We start from the raw sequence: 24,108 nt of genomic DNA, 5'->3' as shown, positions 1-24,108 counted from the left end.
TTTTTTTTTGAAGGCATGTGTTCCCCCTGGAAATGCCGTCCACCAATCCACTAATGACCGGGTTACTTACTTAACTGCCGGATAACCAGAGGCGTGAGGAATAAGGAAACTTGCCTAGGGTTTCGCCCCCGCCCAGGAATCGAACCCCGGTCCTCTCGCTTGCTTGAGAGGCAATCTCTCTAATTAATACGTTACAGAACTCCCAAGGCGCTAGACAGTGAAGGATTTGCGCTCGAATTTTTTTATTAAAAGGGATTATTACCTCCGGAATTAGGTATAATCAGAATACATCCTGACAGGGAGAATGCCCCATAAACAGTTGTGGATTGAAGTGACCAATTATTATTTTTTGAAGGAATTATTTACCCCTGGAAAAGCAATCCGCCCATCGACTAACAATCAGGTTCCTATTTACTGCGAGGTAAACAGGAGGATGGAAACTTGTCCAACGTTTCGTACTTTTCTTTACATTTATTTAACATCTTTCAAACCAGGGGGCTGTCGCAAAACACTTCATAATTAAAAAGTTAAAGAATTGATGAGTTTAAAAAAAATATGAATGGTGTAGTGAATAACCAGAGCAAAATTATTAGTGTGGGGCAGAGCACAACTCGCATTCCTGTAGTGCCCTTCACGCTGGGCAGCATATCAGAGTGTTTGAGAAGGATTCCAAAGGAATGATCCTACACCAATTTTATCACATGGCTTATCCTGTGTGCAGAAGATAGGGAAATGAAATCATGAATAAAATCATCTAACCCATTGGTAGCAGCTGAGAATCATTCCAAATATGGTGCATATTTACAGGAGTCAAACACAGACAAAGTAAGGTTATGAAAGGCAAGATTTATTGTCATATTAAAATCTGTAAACATGTTATATTAGATTAAATGTTTTGTGTGTGGTCCTAATACTGCGTAGTATCACTGACTGAAAAATGTGAACAGCATAAAGGATTGTTTCATGTAAACCATTCAATGTTACAGGAGGCAGAGAAGGCACTATACATATAGTTACAAGCATTGACCAGAGGTAATCATTTGATAATGTTTCAAATGTTTACAGTAAAGCACCATGGGACACTAAGAATCGACCACAAAATACAGCACTTCTCTAACTCTCACAACCCAGATGAGAAAGTATAGCAATCTGCTCCTCAATGCACACTTAATTCAAGTAGGACAGATAGTAGTATTTCCTCAAACTCAAGGAATAACCTTAACCTTATCATTAAGGATCCTAAGTGAGTTCAGCAAGTTTTGAGCTTACTTATGGTTGCATAAAAAACATGCAGGACTGCTCAGATAGTTTATAATGGAATGCAATCACAGTGGCTGGTTTCAAACAACCAAAGCAGATGTCACATCAACAAACTTTCGACTCAGGAGATTTTAATCAGTTAATTGTTTCACCTGGTAGCCGCTGGGAAAACAAGCACCGTGTTGGACTGTGCCACAATATAAGAATTTAATGCTCCAGAATGGAAGAGGGTGGGGGTTGGGTGGGGAAGGCAGAGGGAGAAACAAAACACAATGATTAGTGTCTGTGACCCACAGATGCTTAAAATTCCTGTGCCCTTTACAGTATTTCAGAAGGCTACAGATCAAAGTGGTGCCTTTACGTAAGTGTTTTAGAACTACACACAGCAATATGCCTGAGCGAGTCAAGGCTTGCTCCAAATCAATTAAGTTAGATCTTTGGAATGTATAAGTTCCATGTATGCTATACTTTTCACAAGTTGTAGTGGTGAATATTCAGTTATTTTAACACAAGGATTGACAAACAACATGCATTTATATAGTGCTCTTCAAACAGGGTAACATGTCAGAGAGCCTAACAGTGGTAGAGCTTGACACCGAGCCAGGGAGAGGTGGGAGGTGACCATAGACACAGTAAAAGAGGAAGATCTTCAGGTGTGATCTGAAGACGGACGAGGAGGGGGCAAAGCAGAGGAATTGAAGCAGAGTTCCAGAGTCAAGGCTAAGAGCACTGATCGTGGAGTGGATAGGACAGGGATGTGCACGAGGCTGGAGCCAGCTGAGTGAAGGGATCAAATAGAAGAGTGGTGTGTAAGCAAGTCGGAGAGGTAGGGTGATGCCAGGGCATGAAGTGATTTGTACGAGTGTGAGGATCTTGAAATTGATCCATTCTTCAATAGGGAGCCTGTCAAGGTTTGAAAAGTGATAGAACGGGTCAGAATTGGGAGATTCCTCCAGTCCACAAAGCTTACAAGAATAAGTGCTCTTGAATTTAATTCCCATTATTTATTTAATGTGCAAATACAACAAGGGATTGCTTTTCTGAACTGAAGCCTCTCACTTGCTTGGAGTGATATTAGTTCTGACATCCCTTCCAGTGTTTCCAAACTGCATTACTGTAAACATATTGATTGGCTCAGAACCATTGACAGACGTTTGACAAATAAAAAAAAGTGAAATCTTTGTAACTTCTCTCGCAATTCTTCACAGGTTCACAAGTATACATAAACATCACAATATAGCTGCAGAAGAAAATATCAGTTTGGCCCCTTCAGCTTAAGCAATCATCTCACTTACATTTCAAGACAAGCATTCCACAACCATCTCAAAGATATCTACCTCTCTAAAACAAAAAGGAGGTGCCCAACCAATCATTTTCCTCCCCATCACACAGTAGTCAGTCTAGAAATGTCAAAGGCAACACAGACACAAGTTGACCTTTTCCTCCACAGCTGCAGCTCAGCTTTGTTCCTTTTCCAGAAGTTTTCTTCATACAGTTTTGATTTTCTCACAGTGGGCACAAAGCCTGCCTCAGGAATGGATGGACGCTTTGCCATTAATACTTTTCGAACAGTGAAAAACCTAAAACAAACTCTCCGACTCCCACAAAGTAAATGACTTGTGCAATGCCAAAGAGAGGTGCGATGACCAAGGCTCGACAGACAGAGCCCTTCAGGAACGCAGAAGGACCCTCATTCTTCCAGATTTTCCTACACAGAAAGAGCAGGCGTTAAACTCAAAGCCAACCAATAACAATAATAATCCTTGCATTTGATATAGCATCTTATCACGTTTTCAAGACATCTCAGAGCAATTCACAGAATATACTGTAAAGTGATTTGACTATGTTTTGTGGGCAAAACACAGCAGTCAATTGCACACAGCAGTGTCCCACAAAATTCATGGATTGAGTGATCAAATTATTATTTATTTATGAATGAAGGGATTATTACCACTGGAAAAGCAATCCGCTAATTGACTTAACAACCAGGTTCCTACATACTGCTAGGCAAACAGAGGTTTGTGGAGTAAGGAAACTTGCCCAACAAATCACTTGAAGCAAGAGAGCAAATGCCTAATTACCTCAAAACTAAAAGTCTGCCTTATCTTAAAACTAATGTCTTTATGGACAAGTGAATCAATGCATTTAGATCACTGACTATCTAAAGCAGAACAGATTTGGGTTGAGATTTTAATGCCTTTAAACAGGAGATAGATGAAAGGGGCCTTTTTTCCTGAAGTTTAACATGCAAATTAAGCGGAAATTCCATTTACAGTAAGACCGATAATAGCAGTTTCAGTTTGGACTGTCACCAAATCAGTTCTTCCTCAGCTCAATAATGCCTCCAAAGAAACCTGTTCTGAATCAGTCTGCAGGTTCCACCTAGTACTGAGCAGTCTCTTTCTTTGGTTAGCACCGTACATCACCACTATTCTCCAAGAACACCTATTGCTACTCTCCAGCCCCACTAGATGTTTTTGGACAGCAAATATTACATAGACACCTGATTCCCCCCCAATAGTCTAATTCTCAGTTAAACTTTTTATTCTCTGATGTGATTACAACCCATTCCTCCATCTGGCTTGTTCCTTTCTCACCTTGCACAATCCACAATTCCACTATAGGTTTCTTCATTTGCACCTCTATGTAGTGATTGGAACCTTGTCTTGATCACTGTAACATAAAACCACAAGTAAACTCATATGCAATGTCAGCATTTAGATTTAACAAGACAGTTTCACAAGTAGCAGCGTAACTTCCGCTCCAAATCTTATCAGGTAAGTTTCCGTGAATATTAATGTTATTCAGGAAACAAGTCATTTGTGTAGTGTAATAAGCAAGGCACTTACGGTATCTTGCCAAATGCTGCTTTACAGCCTATTAAAATGGTAGTTTTCACTATCAAGGAACTTTATCTAACATCATAACAGCAATTTATTTACACGCCAGAAGGAATGTTTAACCCATTAGGACAGTCATTTAATGATCTACCAGTCAACACACAAAAAATGTTACTTACTAATATTGTAAATGCTGAGTGAAAATCTTTAAGTGAATTAACTATTACTGAAACATGTTTGCTTAAGACCAAGGCTGTTTTTCTGTAAAGTACACTTTACAATCCCTGCTACAGCACTTCCCTCTTTACCCCATTCCAAAGAAAGTAACAGCTAGGAGGATGCACTTTGCACCTACATCCTACCCCCTACATATTCCCTCTGAAATCTCACTGTGCAGCCTGTGAAATATTCACCAATTTGCCCAGTGTACTTATAATTCTGGTGGAAAATGTTCAACGAGTCATTTGAGATTGTGTTTTACTTACCATCACAAGGATTGACAGCAACAGCAGACACAGAACCAGCTAGGCACCCAGATAAAAATGAATGGTAGAATGAAGCCTTCTCATCAGGAGATTTTTGTCCAAGTTTGTTCAAATTAGCGAATAATGGGAAATAAATAATGGAAAACGGAACATCCCTGTGAATAAAAGGAACACCTTATAGATTAAGATGTTTATTTTTGAAAATTAAAAGATCACAAGTTATAATAATAATGATCCTTGAATTTGATATCATGCCTTTCACATCAGGAGGCCTCAAATGACTTCCAAGGATACTGTAATGTGTAGTGACCGTAATTTATAAGCAAACAAAACTAATTTAAGCGTAACAATGTCTCACAAACAGTCACAAAATTAATAAATAAATTTATCTGGGCGATTGTTGGCCAGGACACCAGGAGAAACTCCCTTCTGTTTTCAAATAGTGCCATGGAAACTTTATTTTACATCTGAACAAGCAGACATTCTCAATTAACTGATGGCACCTCTGACAATGCAGCACACCCAAGCATTGAATTAGTGTCAACATGGTCCATACTATAAAAGTTCCAAGTCCTGCCGTGGGGCTTGAACTTACAACCTTCTGACTCGAGGTGAGAGTGTGATCAGGCTGACACCCCGCTTACCAAAATTTAGACATAAATGCTCAAGTGAACCCTTATTTACCTTAGAATAGTGGCTCCTAATCCCTTATACAGGCCTCGAAGTCCCTGGGTGTAAAATAAATCCTTGGCAATTTGAGTAGCAGACACGTGAGTGGTGAGAGCAGCAGGTCCAGCATTGTAAGCCCGGCTCAAAACTGGATTGGTGGCAACAAGCTTAGTGCAAGTGCTTGGAGGCAGCACCACCCTTTGCTGAGCTGCAGCAAAAAAGAATAAAACAATCAGCATTCTCAGCAAATACTTATTTTGTTATAAAAGTATATTCATTTAATCCGTCTGAAAATGCTCAGCATTCATTTGTACTCTCACATCAAGTGGTTAATTTATTATTATAGCAGAAGTATTGATTAAAAAGAATCAGTTACCTAGTCTACCAGCATCTTGGAGCTGAATTTTCAGCATCTCCATGGGAGTAGTGACAACAACCTGGCACATGCCTGCACCGCAGCCAGCCATCATCTCTTTAAACACGTTCAAGCCCTTCCTGAAACAGAGAAAGGACATTATACATGATCATGGAACAGAAATAAGGGTGTTGGGCTTTGCCCAAAGTCTTAAAAAGATTGTCTACTTGATTAAAACCCTGATCCATTTGACCTCATGTAGCAGCCATTTTGCAAAGACATGGTAGCCATTTTGTATTACACATACATGAGAATATAGAATTACATACGGTATAGCACCATAACAAGCCATTTGGCACAGCTAGTGCCGGTGCTTATACCAGGGGTGGGCAATTATTTTGACTGGCAGGCCACTTCATGAGTTTTGGTAAGCTTCGCAGACCACATTTAATATAGAGGCAAATGCCTTTATTTTTGGAAAGGTATATTCATTAAGAGAGGCGTAAAAACTGGGAACCGGCACTGATTTGAATTGCTCCGAAAGCAATGGATCACATTGCAGGTCAATAAGCTCGAGTTGGAGGTCAAATGAGGCTTTGTCAACATCAAATGAGAAAGGCGAAGAGACCAAAGACAGGTCATTTTCGATCAAATTGAAATCCTGGAATCAGCGAGAAAATTCAAAGTATGTAAGTCAAGTAGTGACGAAGTATACTTTTTAAGGCTTTGATCGCAAACAGTAATCTGCTGCAAAGTTGGAAAGTGGGCGAACTGCCCGTTTCCTATCTGACGCGATAAAATAAATAATTGTCATAAATGACTTGACACTGCAATACAAATCGTGCACAAAGGCCCCCTTCCGTTGCAGTTTTGAATTCAGTTTGTTCATGTGGCCCATGATATCAACGGCAAATGCGAAATCAGAGCCAATTCAAACCATTCAGCTGTGGGAAATCCGAATCTTTTTGTTTCATGTCCAAAAATAAATCGATCTCTGCTCTCAGTTCCCACACTCTTTTCAAGACCCTTCCTAAACTAAGCCATCTTACATCCGTGTGCTCAGATTCCAATTCCTCAAGCAGAGTGACAAATTGCTTGTGGTTTAATCCTCTTGCTCGAATGTAGTTGGATCACTTTCATAACTGTGACATTGCTTAGTTTTAGAACACTCTTACAGAGGACCTCTTGGTGGATAATGCAATGTAGAAAAACAATATTCTGTTCTGGATTTGTTTCTTTGACTTAATCTTGAATTCTTTTCAGTAACCCAACACTTTTGCCCGTCAGGTTTGGGCTTCCATCGGTGGTCACATTCACCAATTTTTTCCACTCCACTCCTAATTTTAAGATACACTTATTTACTGCCTTCAAAAAGTCTTCTCCAGTCGTCGTATCTTTCACCGACTGTATTGATGCCAATTCTTCTGTGAGCTCAAAATGTTTGGTGATACCTCGAATAAAAATTATCAACTGGGCTGTGTCTTTGACATCTCTCTCTCGAATGTCAGTGAAAAACATGCAAAATTGCTTACTTTATTTTTTAACTGCAGATACAGGTTCTCAGAGACATCCTCGACACGTCTCAACACATAATTCACCTTGACAAGCTAATGTTCTTAAACTATTTTTTCTTGTCTGGGCATAAAATCGAGGCAGAGTCAACCATACATTCCTTTATAAATTCTCCTTCAGAGAATGGTGTGCTGTTCTTGGCGATTTTGTGTGCAATCACATAACTCACTCATTCTGGGAACCAAATTGTTTTGTGAAAATGCTTTAACATAACATGCAGGAGCAGGCCATCCAGCCCTTTGAGCCTGCCTCGCCATTCAATCATGGCTGATCCAGCTAATAACCTGACCCTGCCTTATCCCCATATCCTTTAATCCCTTTTGCAATAAGAAATCTATCTATCTCAGTCTTGAATATGTTCAAGGACTGAGCGTCAACAGCCCTTTGGGGTAGTGAGTTCCATACATTCACCACCCTTTGAGTGAAGAAGTTCTTCCTCAGAGAACGGTGTGCTGTTCAGTGCGAAAGGGCTGGCCTCTGATTTTAAGGCTGTGACCCCTGGTTTTAGTTTCTCCAACCAGGGGAAACAATCTACAATCCCACTATCTACTCTATCGTGCCCTTTGATAATCTTATCGGTTTCTATAAGATCTCCTCTAATTCTTCTACATTCTAGAGAACATAAGCCCAAATTGGTCAGCCTATCCTCATAACTCAACCCCTTCATCCCTGGTACTAACCTAGTAAAGCTACCTGCCTTCCTAATTGCTGCTGCACCTGCAGACTAACTTTCTGTGATTGGTGTACAAGGACACCCAAGTCCCTCTGGACGCTAACACATTCCAATCTCTCCCCTTCTAAAAAAATAACCCGCTCTACTGTTTTTGCTACTTAGGTGGATGACTTCGCACTTCCCTACATTATACTTCATCTGCCACTTACCTGCCCAATCACCTAACCTATCTATGTCTTGCTGCATTTTTTTTAATGTCGTCCTCTGGGTTGACACTTCCTCCTAGTTTTGTGTCACCTGTGAATTAGGATATATTAACTTCAATGTCCTCATCCAGATCGTTGATGTAGATGGTAAATAGCTGAGCCCCAAGGACTGAACCTTGTGGCACTCCACTACTCACATCCCGCCAATCTGAAAAGGACCCATTTATCCCTACTCTTTGTTTCTATCCGTTAACCATTCCCCAATCCACATTAATATGCTCCCCACAATTCCATGGGCTATCTTTTGGACTAACCTTTTATGTGGCACCTTATCAAATGCCTTCTGGAAGTCCAAATAGACCACATCCACTGATTCACCCTTATCTAGTTTACTGGAAATATCCTCAAAAAACTTTGAGATTTGTCAAACATGACTTCCCTTTTGTAAAGCCATGTTGACTTGGCCTAATTATCTTGTGCTCCCCTAAATACCGCACTTTGCTCTTTTTGCATTCGAACAACCATCTCATCAGCATTTTTTTCCTTTCTCTTCAGCAGAAACTATCTTATATTTGCAAGCATGTTTGCTCTCAAAATGACGATTCAAGTTGCAGTCTTTGAGCACTGCCACACTTTCTTTGCAAATTAAGCACACAGCTTTTCCACTCACACTGGTAAAAAAAATATTTAGAAGTCCATTTTTTGTTGAATATTCGGCCTTCAGCGTCCATGTTCCGCTTCTTTGATGAACTCATTTGTCCTTTTCAGTGAAAAGTATTGCTGCGGTTGTCGTGCGCGCATTTGAAAATTTGCTGATCCATACATTTCTGACAGCAGTCTGATTCAACAATTAAGGGAGTGTGCACACAACTAAGCAGTGTGACTTTCTGGTACTGAACAAACCATAATTTTTTATTGCTAGATACAATGACGGGCCGGATAGAATCATTTGGCAGACCAGATATGGTCTGGGTGCCGTATTTTGCCCACCCCTGGTTATACTCTACAAAATGTATGGTATATGACATTATAAATGCAATACAAGTATATTGTAATAACCGGTGTATTTTATATAGCACCTTATCACGTCATTTATTGTTCATGAATCAGCCCCGACTAATTTCAAAGTCCTGACATCAGGCTTGATCCAACAACCTTCCGGTTTAAGAGGCGAGAGTGCTACTAAATGGGCCAACATGATACCTTTAAGCATAAAAAGAAAATGAAGCTCCACCGTAAGCAATTATATTGATATGACATGGTGGAAAAGCAATTTCTTTAAGAAAAAACCCTTAAAACAGAGCACACAATGAGAAGCGTTGGGAGGATGCCCAAGGTGTTGGTCAGTCAGGGATTTGGACCCAAGCAGGAACTATATAAAACAGTACTATATACACACACACACACACGTACCCATCTTTAGACAACCATTGCCGAAAAAAGTCATTTGCAGCGAGTTTAATTGCTTTCTCAGGGGTTACCAATGTCAGGTTCACAGCCGCACCTACAGGAGAAAAACGAACCTCATGATATTGCTGCTCATCAGATTCTATAGCTATGCAAAATATTAAAGGTTTTGACAATAAAACAGTACTATACATATTTTTAAAGATCCTTTTTTCCTGGTCTCAGCATACTAGATTGACCTTTTGCAGCTTTATTATCACTGCAAGAATTTGCGGGAACTTCACAGCCCTACATTAGGGAGAATAACTCACAATGTCACAAATCACAACTCTTATAACAGATATTCTTCTAGGTGCAAAAAAAATACATGGCAAAGTGTTGACCCACTTTAGTTTGGACAAAATCACAACAAAAGAACTTGTCTCTAACAAGACTCATTGAAAGGTAATTTTGGGGCAAATTTATCTTCAATAAAATGTGAAGTGCGCACACAAGATTTAGAGAAAAATAAAATATTCCTGTACTGGTTGCAAAATAAATTAACAGTCAAATCAAATGTACTTTGCTTCTCACCTAACAGCTCAGTCAATGTAGCACTCAGGCAAAGTTAATCAAGCTGTGCTGAAATAGCTGGATTTGGGTCAGGATAGCAGTAGGGAAGACTAGTTTTCCGGAAACCCTTTATCCGGGGAAAGAAAAAGCCGAGTTTCTGCTCCTAATCACGAATTTAAGTCTTCCTTGTAAGATGGCGAGTACTGGGCTCAGCTATTAAAAAAACAGCCTCTGTTAATTCAAATAGGTCTAACATCTGTAGAACAAACATCCCCTTCAGCTGAAAATGTGTATTTTCAGTGGATAGAGAGGAAGATTATAGGGCAAATCGGGATATTTAATGTGGATATTCCCACGATTTCTAGAGAATGCCTGGAATTATTGAGGAACTCTGGATGATCAGACTGGACATCTGGGCAACATCAAATTAAACAGACTTGTAACTCAAAGCACAGCTCCTTCAAAAGTGATGAATTTCAGGGGTTTTTTTTTTGCAAAAGACCAATCGTTAAGCTAAACCAGGTTAAAAAAAGGATAGATTTAAAATAAAATATTTACCACAAATTAAGAATGAAAATTTATAAGACGGAGGAAATTCTACAACAGGAGAACAGAGGGCAGAAAAGGGTTGTGAGAGGTAATGGAATGTATTATAAACAATACTACATGCAGATTTAAAATGTGCACCATTTTGAGAATTGCATCCATTAAGCAGAATGTTAAGAGCTAAGCAAGTTGACAGCACTAAAGAAAGGGAACACCACTACTGAAATAAACGATGACTCCATGAAATTTAGACTTGGAAAGTTCAACCCACTTAGCTTTTTTTTATGGCTTTCCAATGAAAAACAAGGCTTCAGTGTTAAGATCGTTCTGATGAAACTGAACACAAACTAAAGTAACCCCTGAGAAACTAATCCAAGAAGCATAATCAAACATTCTTATCAATTTGAAGATACCTGCATAGCACTCAGAATAAAGAAGTTTGGCCTTTACACATAACCTTTATTTTAGACTAAAAAGTTGCAGTGCTTTTTTAATAAAGGTTTATAACCACACCTTCAATATGTCCAGGCTTGATCATTCTAATTGCTATAATCCCCAACTTCTCCCTACACAAATTGCAGACTATCCAGAACATACCCTCTCCCATGCAAGGAGCCGCAAACCATCCCTGGCTTTCTCACTCGGCTCCACTGGCTCCCATCCCCAAGCAGACTGAATTCAAGGTCCCGGTCTTCACTTTCAAATCACTCCACTGCCTCAGCCATCTCCTACAGCTCTACCACCTCTGCCTCTCCCTCTGTTCACCAGTCCATTGTATAACTTCCACCCGATTCACCTCATCATCGACGATGAGCTTTCAGCCATTCTGCCTTTGATCTCTGGTCCCCCTGCCTTGTCCTTCTATCCGTACCTTTAAATCCAGCCTTTAAAGATCTTTTCAATTGCTCTTTTGGTTTCCTTGCCCCCTCACCCCCCCTTCCGCCCACCGCCCCAGTAAGCTGTGTGAAGTGCTTAAGGCATCATATAAGTGCAAACTGTGATATATCAGGTATTTCAAGTGAATTATGAATCTACAATTAACAGATATAAAATTTACAAATAGACTGACTTGCAAATCTCTAAAATGACAATTAACACAGCAAATTCTCAAGTTATGATTTGGATAAACCCCAAACATTCCACTCCAAATCTAAAACCACCTGCCAAACTCAAGAGTGGATTTAAGATTGTCAAAGATTTCAAGGAGTCTTCGCAGACTGAGAACATCAGAAAGGTACCTTCAGTCAGTACAGAGGTTATGATGAATGAAAGAACACCAAATAGAGAAAAATACAGTTCTTAGCAATGAGAAAAGCAAGTAGAGAGAGAATCCTTATTTTTTTTAAAAAAAGCAATACCGACAAAATAGATAAATGAAATTGATCCTAATTACAATAATAAGTAGTACTGTAAGAACCATTTAATGATTTGCTCCATCGTGGCTTCGCCAGATCGGCTAGCCCTCAATATCCAAGGCGACCGTCTGTAACATGAAAAACACAGATGCAAACAACAGCATTTCCTCCAAGAGTTTTTGCAGTGGACACTTGGTATTAATATCTGCAAAATTGTCTCCATTCCGTTTGCATTAAATTTAACATCGACAGGATATAATTTTCTAACTCCTAAACTCAACAAAACAGACGTGCCTTCTAGAGACTTCATATTCCTGGCCATGGTTGCTCGTGCTATTGATCTACAGTCAAATTGCTGAATTTCAGCAATATGCATCGAGGCAGGTGCAGACTTTCACAGAAGAAGTTAATAAAATAGCTGGCCCTTCATTTACAATCGGACAATCTATCTACATGTTGGACTAATCCCCATTAGGTTTGCACCATTCTATTATTTGAATAGGTTAATCATAAATTATTAGACCGTTCAAGAAATAAAAATATAACTTCAGAATTAAGATGAAGTGTAGTTTCAAGTGCCAGATAAGCACAAAATCCAGTGAGCTAATAAAAGCAGCAGACACCATACACCCAATGAATCTCTATACCCACCCCTTCCCTTCTTCAAGGACCTTTCTCTTTGACTGCAATTTTGGCTATGTTTTCCCCCACCTGCCCCCAGCTCAGGTGCAAACCCTAGACAGTCCAGCCACTTGGGAAATGGAACTCCCTTCTCTCACACTTGCAGTTTAAGTTGATATCAGTTTTATTCTGTACCAATGAATTCAAGGTAAATTTAATTCTATGTCACTGTTTTCGTACCACTTTTCAGACACCAATGGCTACTTCTCTAATGCCATTGGATATTACTGAAGCCAATATCACAATATCCTAGTTCCTGCTAACAGTATATGAAGCTAAAGCAAACTGAAGTACTGTGACTATCAAGCATCCTGGGATGTTCTTCCGATATGAGAATTACTATACAAGTGCAATTAGTTGCTGCTGCTGGTGGTGTTGTCTCAAAATGAAAGGCACTATACAAATGCTACCGCTCCTCACATACCAATGAAAGTAACCTGCTTAAGCTAAATTGGTGGCAATATGACTGAGAACAATACAACGCATTTAAGTTAAACAAAAGATACAAGAACATAATTATATCCATGACCAGGAACACTCATTTCATGAGAACACGTCTCTTACTATACAAATCTACCAGACCTCCAGGCTGAAGCTCACTACCTGCCCAAAACAGCAACGGATGGTGATGGCTGATGCTGCTATACCACATTAAACTGCCTTTTACAATTTTCTGGTGTTTTGTTAAAGATCCAATATATTTTTCATTTTGAAATTTGGGTTCCAAGAAGTAGGTAAAACTATAACCAAATCAAGACTGAAATTACAATGCTTGCTCGGTATGTTGCAAATGACTTAAACTTGGCAATGTATAATCCTCTCAAATACTCAAAACATTTCAATTTGGTTCTTAGTTTCGTATTTAGTTGTTTAATAGCATCTAATTCAGGATTTTCCATAAACTTTTGAATATGTGGAATTCTGGAATACCACATTCAAAACTAAAACCTAATTGCATAAATCTAATTAGATTGAGGGAAGCTAGATTAGTGACACTGTAGTAGCAACCATAAACAAGACAAACAAAATTAGGCATTTACAGACCGGTTTTATGTACATACTGCAGACTAGCACAAATGCTAGAGAGCAGAGGGGAACCTCAATTCTTACCTCGATACATTCCAAAATAGCCTTCGGAGCGCACAGTCTTAATCAAACAGTCCATCCTAAAATACAGGGATAAATAAAAGTCTGTTGAAAATATATACGTAGGAAGTGGAATAGGTTTGAAAGAATCTGGGTCAACAATTATGTACAAGTTAGCTCAATAATAGAATCACCCACATGCTGCTATACATGCGTTGCCCGTTTCTCTGGTTCTGAAGCCTCGTCTTGGCTAGATCAATGGGAAACACACATGTAACTCCAATCAGTCCGGCAACTCCACCATTGATGAGCTTGGCTGGAAGGCTGTGGAATAAATGAGTAATACTGTCAATTATAGAATAGATTGTACGCACTGAAAATCAGCTGCCTAATCCAGGCTTCAGAGCAACACTGAACAGAGTAATGTTGAAACTTTCCCACAAACTCGATTTCCATTCAACAAATTCCACAGCAGGGAGATCAAAGTCTTACTGAAGGCAAAGTCTTACTTAAATTCAGCTGTTACAAGGCAAACAACCACCTTCAGCAACAAAGGAGCAAGGTTACAGGAAGCTGACCCCACGCAAGTTACTAATCCAAGCAGCCTTCAAGGAGGAAAAAAATAGAAAGCACTTTCCATCTTTGAGTATAACAGTACAGTTCTTAATTCATATATTTTAGCCTGAAATTAACCTGGGATAAACCTTTGATACAAGCTGAAAATGTACCTGATGTGGCTGTTGGACATCTTCAAATTTCTTCAAAAATATGTAAAACCTAGGTGATCCTCAGGAGTTTTTATACGAGCTACACAAGTCAATGTTCACCTTTGATTCTGTAAGACAAAGTGAAACTTTTGATTATTGAGGTTGTTTTATATAGAGTGTGATGAGGTCATCGTCAGGGAGAGTCTCAGGCATATTACTAATCGGGTTTGAATCACCATTCACTCGATGGCTGCACGTGACAGAATACAGTAAAATTCCATTCTGAGTTAGCTCAATTTTTACAGAATGCCTGGAGCAAAAACATCTACCTGTGACAAGATCCTTAATCAACTACCAGCTCAGAGTTTAGCTGAAGGTTTAGTTATATTTTGAGATAGGTGCTTAAAAATAATTTTGCTTTTTTTCCTTAAAAACACTATCCTCTTGGCTTCAGCTATCACCTACACAAATTGTGAATCACTTTGCGTCAAGACACAACTGATCTTGGCCATTATATTTTGTGAATTTTAAGAGATGTAATTATTCAATTAAATTCTATGGTCAATTCCTGGGCTTTTATGAATCCTTGAACAATCTACATCATTAAACAAGACAGTAGCTCCCTTGAATAAACATTTACATACATTTCTCACGTCAACCATAGGTTCAGCTGAATAAAAGCTTTAAACAAATGTGGAGTAATTTGCCTACAGTTGCTCATGCTATTTATAACAGCTTTCAGTAAAATTTTGCAATTTGTAAACTATGTTCACACACAAAACAGAAAGAAACATTTTATTAAAAAGGAGCTATGGTTTAAAAATTTCTTAGGAGAAACAAAATAATTTAAGATTCGCCAGTACATTTTCCTTCTGCAACTTTTCTAAATTGGGTTGTTTATGTTCTATAGAGGCTATGGTCATAGGCCTCGCCACAGCAGAAAGCGAAACACACGCTACCAGTGTCAACAAGCAGAAATCATTGAATCTAATAATAATCTTGCATTTGATGTAGCGCTTTTCACGTCTTTGAGACGTCTCAAAGTGCTTCACAGAATATACTGTAAAGTGAATTGACTGTATATTTGTGAGTGAAACTCAGCAGCTAATTGCACACAACAGTGTCCCACAAACAGTCGTAGATTGAGTGACCACAATTATTAGTTTTCTTTGCTTTTTCTTGAGGGATTTGAGGCTGGACTTGAAGGAGGCTAAGGAGCGGGCAAGGCGGAGTGATTGGGGGATGGAATTCCAGAGGTTGGGGGCAGAGTGGCTGAAGGCTCTCCCACCAATAGTGGTGCGGGGGGGGGGACGTGGAGCAGGCCGGAGCCGGCTGAGTGGAGGGAGCGGGCGGGTTGGTTAGGAGATCACAGAGGTAGGGTGGAGCGAGGCCATGAAAGGCTTCAGGCATGTAGAATAAGGAAACTTGCCCAAGGTTTCGCCCTGCTGGGAATTGAACCAAGGCAAGTACAGGCAAGTGCAAGTGCTCTAACCACTGACGTACAGGACTCCACAAATCTATGAATGTTGTTGTAGATAATTGAATTGTGAAAAGCCTTCACAAAGATTTCAACCATACAATTATCAGAAGTAAAATAGCTAGAGTTTGAGGTGGCTCTACATTGCCAGACAAGTAAACATTTGTATCCTAACTGTTTCATAATAAACTGAATTATGTGGAAAATGAAGTACCTGGTTATAAATTATTTGTGTCAAAATTTTCCTATACTGATCTTTGTTAGTTAATCTAATCGTTAGAGAAGTTTCCAATTCAGGCATGAATGAATGAATACTGGCCTATGCAGTCAGAATCAGAAACCACACACTTCAGTTTGGTTCTTCACTTTTAAAACATATCTACAGACAGACGTGGCAATTGCATTTTATTCTGCATTTATTTTTGAGAATGTAAATGGGAAGGCCTGCAAATTTATAATATTTAGTCCTCTGGATCAATTTGCAGAAACATTATTTTACAAAAACAAAATGTGGCTCAAACAAAGTATAATCAATGTCCTCAGTTTTCTTTAAAACAGGATTATTCCAGGCAGCTCACAAAAGGTCATTTTTGGCATGGAGTCAGAACACATTAATTTGTTTTGGGAGTAGCAACATGGGGGAAGTGGTAATGTGGGCATGTTAATATTCCTATTCCATTTAAAGTACCGGATGAATTTTTCATGCTGTTGTACAAAAAGAATGCCAACATGTCCTGAAATGTTTTTGGAGGGATTATTATTAGGTGTGTGGAGTAAGGAAACTTGCCCAAGGTTTCGCCCTCTGCCTGGAATTGAACTCCGGTCTCTCACTTGCAAAGCGAGTGCTCTAACCACTGAGCTACAGGACTCCAAAATGCCCACAATAAGATTGGCCATACTACGTAAGCAGAGACTTTATTACTAATCTATTCTCTTATCACCACCAAACTTGTATTTATATAGCAGAGAGTGAATTCTCTCCCTCCCCTTGGTGTAGAGGAACATGAAACCCAACTTTTGATGTACTTGACATCCGACATCGCTGCTGAATCAGGGCAGGAAACGAAAACAGCAGACATGACCAAAAACAGGCGTTATCACCATAAAGTAAAAAGCACAGTGTAGTGCAAAATGTTAACGACAGGAGAGCAAAAGCACCAACCGCCTCTTGAAACCACTTCCACCAGATGATATCCAAGTAGGGCTTCAATGTACATCTACTACCTTTTATATCAAAAGCAAGGATTATTATTACCTTAGTCCTCCATCTCAACTGCAGACCTGGACCAACTTTCTGCTAAAATCTGATTCACTACTAAACTGAGAATAATCACAGAATATTTTAGATATTCCAATCTTAGATTCTTATGCATGTAACATTTTCTTACAACACAAAAATGTTAACTCACAATATTTAAAAGTACCATGAAATTATTATTTCAACTAATGCCAAAAACAAGTATGATGAAGCTCGGAATATACTGATTAAAACCAATCACTAAATTTGGTACATTCAAATTAAAGGGTTAATTCAAAGACTCAGGAGAGAAAATAAGGAATAAAAATTGAATAATAAAATCGGGTTTGGAGAGTAGTAGCTAATATGCGGAAGGAGTTAGAGCCCTACATCTGAGGTAGTCCATTTTTCTCTGGCTGAAAAAAATCTTCAGAAATAAATTATCTGTCCTTGACTGTAACAGTGGAAGTTACAACTGAGGAAACACTGAGCTCATTCAACAAGATAAAATACTCAAAGAAGCTCTTTTTCCTAAGAGTAACCTAACCCACCCACAAATTTTTTTGTTTTGTTACAAAACATTTCTAACAACACTGTATCGAAGCTTCCAGGATTAGTACACTGAATGCTGTGCCACAAGCCTATTAATGAAGTACACACTATTTATCCATGCATTTATAAACAAGCTTCTACTAAAACATTTACATCTATGGTCTGAAGAAAATGTCTCTTCAGTCTGTAATTTGGGAATCTGATGCCTAGGTTCATCAATAAAAATTAATAATAATACATGCATTTTATATAGTGCCTCATCATGTCTTTGAGACGTCTCAAAGCGCTTCACAATACTGTAAAATGGATCGACTGTGTACTTTGCTGGCAAAACGCGGCAGCCAATTGCACACAGCAGTGTCCCAAACCCGTCATGGATTGAGTGTCTAAATTATTATTAATTAATAATGATTATTTATGATCACACAGAATTGTGGAAAATTCAAAATTCTGAAGCCATTTTTATACGAGCTGTGGAAAAGTGGCTTCCAAACCAAGAGCAAATCAAAAAATGTTCCACTCGTCTATGTTCAACACCATGGTTCCACGGGCTAAAGCTGGGTGTAATTCTATGCCTCTGGAATGCTTTAAAAGTTCTTAAACAGGTTTCAGTCCATGGGAAACAGTGAGGAAGACATGCGAGTTCCCAACTACAATTTGATGCAAGGCTTTTTGTCCTTGAAGGGGTTTTCTGAAGATAAATAATATGAAGAAATAATAAGAAGAATGCCCACTTGGAAAGCAGCTGGCATCCTTACCCAAACACACGTCATCTCGTCAGAGTGGTTGGAGAAGGAATTGGTCCAGGCCTATTCCATAACACTTGTACATATCCCTTGGACTATTAATCCAAGAGCACCAATACTCCAGACATGAGGTCAGTTTTCAGCTCATTGTAACAATCAGCTCAAGGAAATAACTTAACATGAACCAGCCACTTATCAACCCACAGAATTGTTTTGTGCCAAAGCCAAGCCTACGCTTTTTATTTTAAATTAATCTTTGCTTCCTCGTGTCGCTGAATGACTGTGAATCGTGTCAGGGGAAATCTAATCAGGGGAAGTACAACAAAAACAAGTTATACTTGTATAGCGCCCTTCACGTCGGAAAGACGTCCCAGGGCATTGGACAATCAGTGGTTTTGGACCTGAGCTGGGAGTTGGGGTCAGAAGGGTAGGAGGACAAGGGGGTGGGAGGTGGCCGAAGGCATGATCAAAGAGGAAGGTCTTTAGGTAGGACTTGTAGGCGGCAAGAGAGGGAGATTAGGAAGTAAGCTGCTAATCGCATCTTCCTGAACAACAAGATTACTTTTGTATAGCACCTTTCACATCGGGAGGATGTCCCAAGGCACTGGACAGTGTACAGCATTTCAGAATTAAAGGAAATCTACAGGTTTTTTTCATGAATTAATTGAAGCTATTGCACAAAAACAATCTCATCTGGGAGATTATTCCATGTTCCCTCTTGAGTGAAATGCTTCTTCATATCCAGAAAATATTTTTCCTACTGTTTGATTATCAAAGGTATCCTTGCATGCAATATAATTGATGGCATCTCAGAGCTTCACCATGTTTCTATAAAGTGAAGCGACTATTTGTAAACAGGCATGAGATGAATAACCATTTTTATCTGGGAAATTGTTGACCAGGACATTAGGACTAACTCCCTTAAGTTTTCTAATAGCGCTATGGGATTTTTAACATTCATTTGAACAGGCAGACAAAATCGTGGCTTAATTTCTCATCTGAATTAAAGTACCTCTGACAATGCAACTCTCTCTCAACATTGCATCGGAATGTCAGCCTAGACTGTTAGTTTAAAGTCCCGACATGTGGCTTGAATTGATGGCCATCTGAATTAGGTTATGGATAAAAGGCAGGAATTAAAAGAACTGTCATTATCCATTTGGCAAAACAGTGTTAACAAGTTGAATGAGCTCTTCCTATTCCAGTACCACCATCTCTAAAGACACATTAAGATCCTAAACACTGAGGCAGTAGCTAGAATTCCTTCTGATCATTACATTATGGTAATTGTCACATGCTTAGAAGTTGTCATATTAAATACAATACCATTCCAGATAGTAAACTGAATATCAAAATGATAACTAAGCTCCAGCTTTCGTTTGAAGTCTAAAAATTTCCTATACGTCACTTAAAGCCATGATTCACCCTTAGCAATGCAACTATTGTTCAGAAATGCTCACTAGCCACTCCAAGAACACGCAAGTGTCAACTAATGTTTCAACTGTGCTAAACTTCTAGAAACACCCAATTTGTTTTACTAACCTATGAAATGTATTAATTATATCAAGCATGTCAAATGAGCAAATTACTCTATGCGAACATTATGCAAACTAATTCACCCTCAGTAGTGTTCACCACACAACAACTCTTATTTCCTTCTTCGGGTAGCTTAGTTCAAAGGGATTCTTCAGCAGGAACAAGAACCCTGGCTGAAGCCCAACAGTTTGAGCCAACTTCGGCTCACTCATATCTGTTAACTCCACCACAAACTCTGGACTTTTGTTCTCTAAAGCTTGGTGAAACTAAGAGCCACTAGGCGACAGAGCCTTTTTTTTAAAAAAAAATTCTGACCATGAAGTTTTATCATTCTGGGATAATTTTACAGTGGTAATATAATATACACTGAATGGAAGCAGCATCAAATTGAAACTGAAATTAGTCAAACTGCATTAAAATACATCTAATTGTTGGTAGAATGCTACAAACTGACATTGACCTTTCTCTCAATGGAAGTGTCTGCTTGAAGTTTGTCATTGTTGATGGGGCGTATCCAACCAAGAATGAAAGTTCACGACAGGCACAAACATGGCAGACAGTGGCATATCAAGCCCGAAACCTTATCCTCAAAGAATGTTGTACAATATATTCCAGTGACCACATGCAAATAAGTATCCTACTGTTGCATCACAATGTCTGACTACTGTCCATTCTTCTTCCTCACATCAGCTCTAATCTCACTCATATCAAGATTTACAATCCCAGTTCATGCTGAGTCTCGGAAATTCCATGCATGTTGTACTGACAACTGACTGATTTATCATTTGCCCTTGAGCTGAAATAGGTTTCTTTCCAGTGGAATAAATTTTGCCCACGAAACAAGCAATTCACTTTACAGTCGATTCTGTGAAGCACTTTGAGACATTACAATGATATAATAAGATGCTTTATCAAGTGCAAGGATTATTATTATATAAGTGGCCCATTAGAAACAGGAATATGTGGGACTCAAAAAGCTTCAAATCCCATCTCTGACCCCAGCTCATGTATTCCCAATCACTGCACAATCAAAAAGGGTACATTTCCCTCTTGAAATTACCCCAATATCTACTTCTACCTTGCTAAGAATAAATATCAATATCCAAATGACAATTGGTGTCACATTGGAATCACTATAGATCAGGTTGCTTGGCCTGGTTAGTGCCATGGAGTTAATTCAGGATTGCCGTCAGCTAAATCTAAGGAGACAAAAATATTGATTTTCACCAAGGTTATCTGGTGGAGGCAATAATGAATCTTCATCTAAAGTTTTGCCTCTAATCTTTGGAAGCAACCACAGGGAAGGTGAAGCACTTGATGCTTGAGATGACAGAGAGCAGAGTTTATTACATTCATTTGCAATATTAAGTCCTACTACATCCAGTATCCAGCTCGGGTGCAAATCCCTGACTGTCCAGTTCCTTGGGACATCCTCCCGACATGAAAGGTGCAATGCAAATGTAATTTGTTGTTGCATCCTGTTGAAAGTCTGAATGAGATTTGCAAACATTTGTACAGCCAGTCAATGGACAGTATAGGAAAGGCTAACACTTTTTAACACTGGGAACCAGATCATATAGATATCATTTTATGGGTATGTAGTATGTGAGTTTCTTGCAATGAACTGGAGCATTTTTGGTAAAGCAAATAATGTGGAAGTGGTGTGGCTCTTATTTTAAGATCCCTAGCTCAGATTATATTTAAGATAGAATAGGAAAAAAATCCCCAAATTAAACAAGTTTTTAATGTTTTGACTACAAGATCTACTGTTTACTAACCTGAACTGCATTCTCAAATTACTGCTCTTTGGCAGCTTCAGAGTTGGGCACAAACTGGCAACTATCTGAAACACAATATCAGCTCTAATAGGCTTTAACAATGTAGGGCCATTACCCTTCCCAAAGCCACTATCCTGTTCATGTGTCATGTTGAATTTAGTCCCCAAACAGGTTATAGTCAACATAGTGCTCAGTCTAATTATGAAGGGAATACTCTCCCATCAAGAAAATACTCAGGATTACTGAAAACCAAGTCATGAATTATGAAAATTTCCTTCCAATGTCCTAGCCAATATCCTCCCAGATAGATTTGGTTATTCACTTCAGGACATCGTTTGTAGAACATTGCTAAGTGTAAAATGACTGCTCGTTTGCCTACAAAATAATCACTATACTTTACAATAAAATCCTAAAGATGCTTTAACAAATGCAAGAATCATTTTATTACAAGTCATTTTCCCTTCCTTTGCAACTTACCCTTGAACCTTAATACAGCATTCTACTTTATTTCCCTTCTTCATCTGAAAAAATCCACTTTGCTGTCCCTTATCCCGTGCCAAATGTCAAGGCAACCCAGAACAAAGCCTGCAATTATTAAATGGCTGCTTAGGGCCAAACAATAACGTTCAACTGACGTGGCCAAAGTCTATCAATGTAGCTGAGAAGCGGCAACAACCTTCGCTGCCAGATTTAATCAACTGGAATAGAATCATAGAATCCTACAGCACAGAAGGAGCTCTGTAAGAGCCCTCCACTGAGACCTACAATACCTTTGTATTATCTGCCCTACAATATCTGCCCTCTCCCATACCTTTTTTTCCTTTTTGAAAAATGCGCCTAACCGCCTTTCAAAAGCTTTTGTGGATTCTATATTAATCACCATTTCGGTTCCAATAAAAAGAAACGTGGATCTTTCCTTTTTGGGGGCAACGACTGAAAATTTACCAAACCCCAGTTGCCAACTCATCAACGCGTGGAAGGCTTCTCCCCATTTACCCTCGTGTAATGTTGAGCACCTCGATTTCCAGTGAAAACAGCCTCAGCTCCTCCCGTCTCCCAACGAGAAATAAAACCTCTAACTATTGCATCACTTTATTGGAGGACCTCTGTACTACCTTCCCAAAGACGAGTCCCTTAAGAACTGGACACAAAACCCCGCAATACTCAAAAAAAANCAATTGCGCAGCTTGCCACTTAAACTAAAGAGAAAAAACACAAACACCAAAGAAGGAGCCTCGACACGGGACCGAGAAACACCACATCCTCGACGAGCTCATAGATTTTTGAACCCATGGGGCTCGGGGCGAGGAAGCGGTCGCAATTGTCGCGCGCACACAACCAAGTCCACTTCTCAAGTAAAAAGCAACGTCGGCAAAACAAAATGGCCGGTGAATAGGGTCATCGCCCCGGGGGGGGGGGGGGCAGCAATGTGCTCAACCCGAAAGCACCGTCTAACCGTTCGGGTCATCCTAAAATTATGTTTGGGGTTTTTTTTTGGGGGGGGGTTGGGGGGGGGAGAGGGGGCATTAAACTCAAAGGGTACAACAGCCGGTCCCAGACAGTCGGGAACGAGAAGCAGCAAAGCTCGGCCTCCCCGTGTCCCCCCCCGCCGCGCGCGTGAGGCTGTGCGCACCGGCAGCCCCGAAGGGACTCCGGCCCTCGAGCCCCCGAGTCGAGAACCCCACGCGCTCCGCAACACTGGACCGACTCTCGGCTTCCTCCAGAACAAATGGCCGCCGCGTTCATTCATTCGGGGCCGCCCAAAACCCGGGGCGCCGCGCCTTAACTCACCGCTTCGGCGGCTGCTGGTGGATGACTGCGGCGGGGGCGGCTCGGTTGTCGCCGGTGCTGGGGCTGGTGCTACGACGTTGGTGTCGGTCTGAGCTCGGGGCTGCTTTGGGCGCGGGGGTTGTGTGTGTGTGTGTGTGGGGGGGTGTTGTGATGTGGCGGTTCGGAGCTGGGCTCGGGGCTGCTTTAGGCGCGGGTTGAAGGGTTGTGATTCGGCGGCTCGGGCGGGGGTGGAGCTGGGGTTGGGGCCGCTTGAGGCGCGGGGTTGGAGGGTGTGGGTGGGGGTGGTGGTGCGGGCGCGGGGGGGGGTTGTGATGTTAACGGCTCGGCGCTGCTTCGGGCGCTGGGTTGGAGTGGGCCGGTGATCGCGGGAGGGGAGAGACTTTCGAAGGAACGACGACCTCGTGCGAGCGACAGAGAAGAAGAAGAAGAAGAAGAAGCGGGTGGTGGACGAGGGATGGATGGGGCGGGAGATAGCCGGGGGGGGGGGGAGGGAGGGAGGGTGGGTGGGGGGGAGGGTTGTGAGGGGAGGCGGGCGGGCGGGAAGCGGTGACAGCGCTCGACCAATGGAAACCCCCGCGAGCGGATAACGGTCGTCCG

The 24,108-nt window shown here is 40.4% G+C and overlaps 1 protein-coding gene across 2 annotated transcripts; it reads right to left on the bottom strand.

Annotated features, from left to right (window-relative positions):
• Positions 1–831: 831 nt before the first annotated feature.
• On the bottom strand, positions 832–23,752 carry LOC103179083 (mitochondrial glutamate carrier 1-like). Of its 2 annotated transcripts, XM_042341999.1 has the most exons (10): positions 23,512–23,752; positions 14,416–14,522; positions 13,886–14,011; positions 13,712–13,767; positions 9,474–9,564; positions 5,631–5,749; positions 5,270–5,462; positions 4,586–4,740; positions 3,858–3,933; positions 832–2,968 (listed from the first exon to the last, which is right to left on the bottom strand). In XM_042341999.1, exons 2-10 carry the CDS (start codon positions 14,433–14,435, stop codon positions 2,815–2,817), a joined length of 990 nt encoding a protein of 329 aa, XP_042197933.1. In that variant the 5' UTR covers positions 14,436–14,522; positions 23,512–23,752; the 3' UTR covers positions 832–2,814.
• Positions 23,753–24,108: the final 356 nt, after the last annotated feature.

Source organism: Callorhinchus milii, unplaced genomic scaffold (genome assembly GCF_018977255.1).
Source record: "Callorhinchus milii isolate IMCB2004 unplaced genomic scaffold, IMCB_Cmil_1.0 Scaffold19, whole genome shotgun sequence".
Taxonomy (NCBI): Eukaryota; Metazoa; Chordata; class Chondrichthyes; order Chimaeriformes; family Callorhinchidae; genus Callorhinchus; species Callorhinchus milii.
This window is presented reverse-complemented; position numbering and strand designations above follow the sequence as displayed.

Excerpts from the sequence above, each read along its gene's own strand:
- LOC103179083 (XM_042341999.1), bottom strand. The coding sequence starts at position 14,435 with ATGTCCAACAGCCACATCAG. Across the intron at positions 4,741-5,269 it reads TTAGGAGCCACTATTCTAAG|GGATGTTCCGTTTTCCATTA; the intron begins GTAAATAAGGGT and ends TTTTATTCACAG. Across the intron at positions 3,934-4,585 it reads TGCTGTCAATCCTTGTGATG|TGATCAAGACAAGGTTCCAA; the intron begins GTAAGTAAAACA and ends TTTATGTTACAG.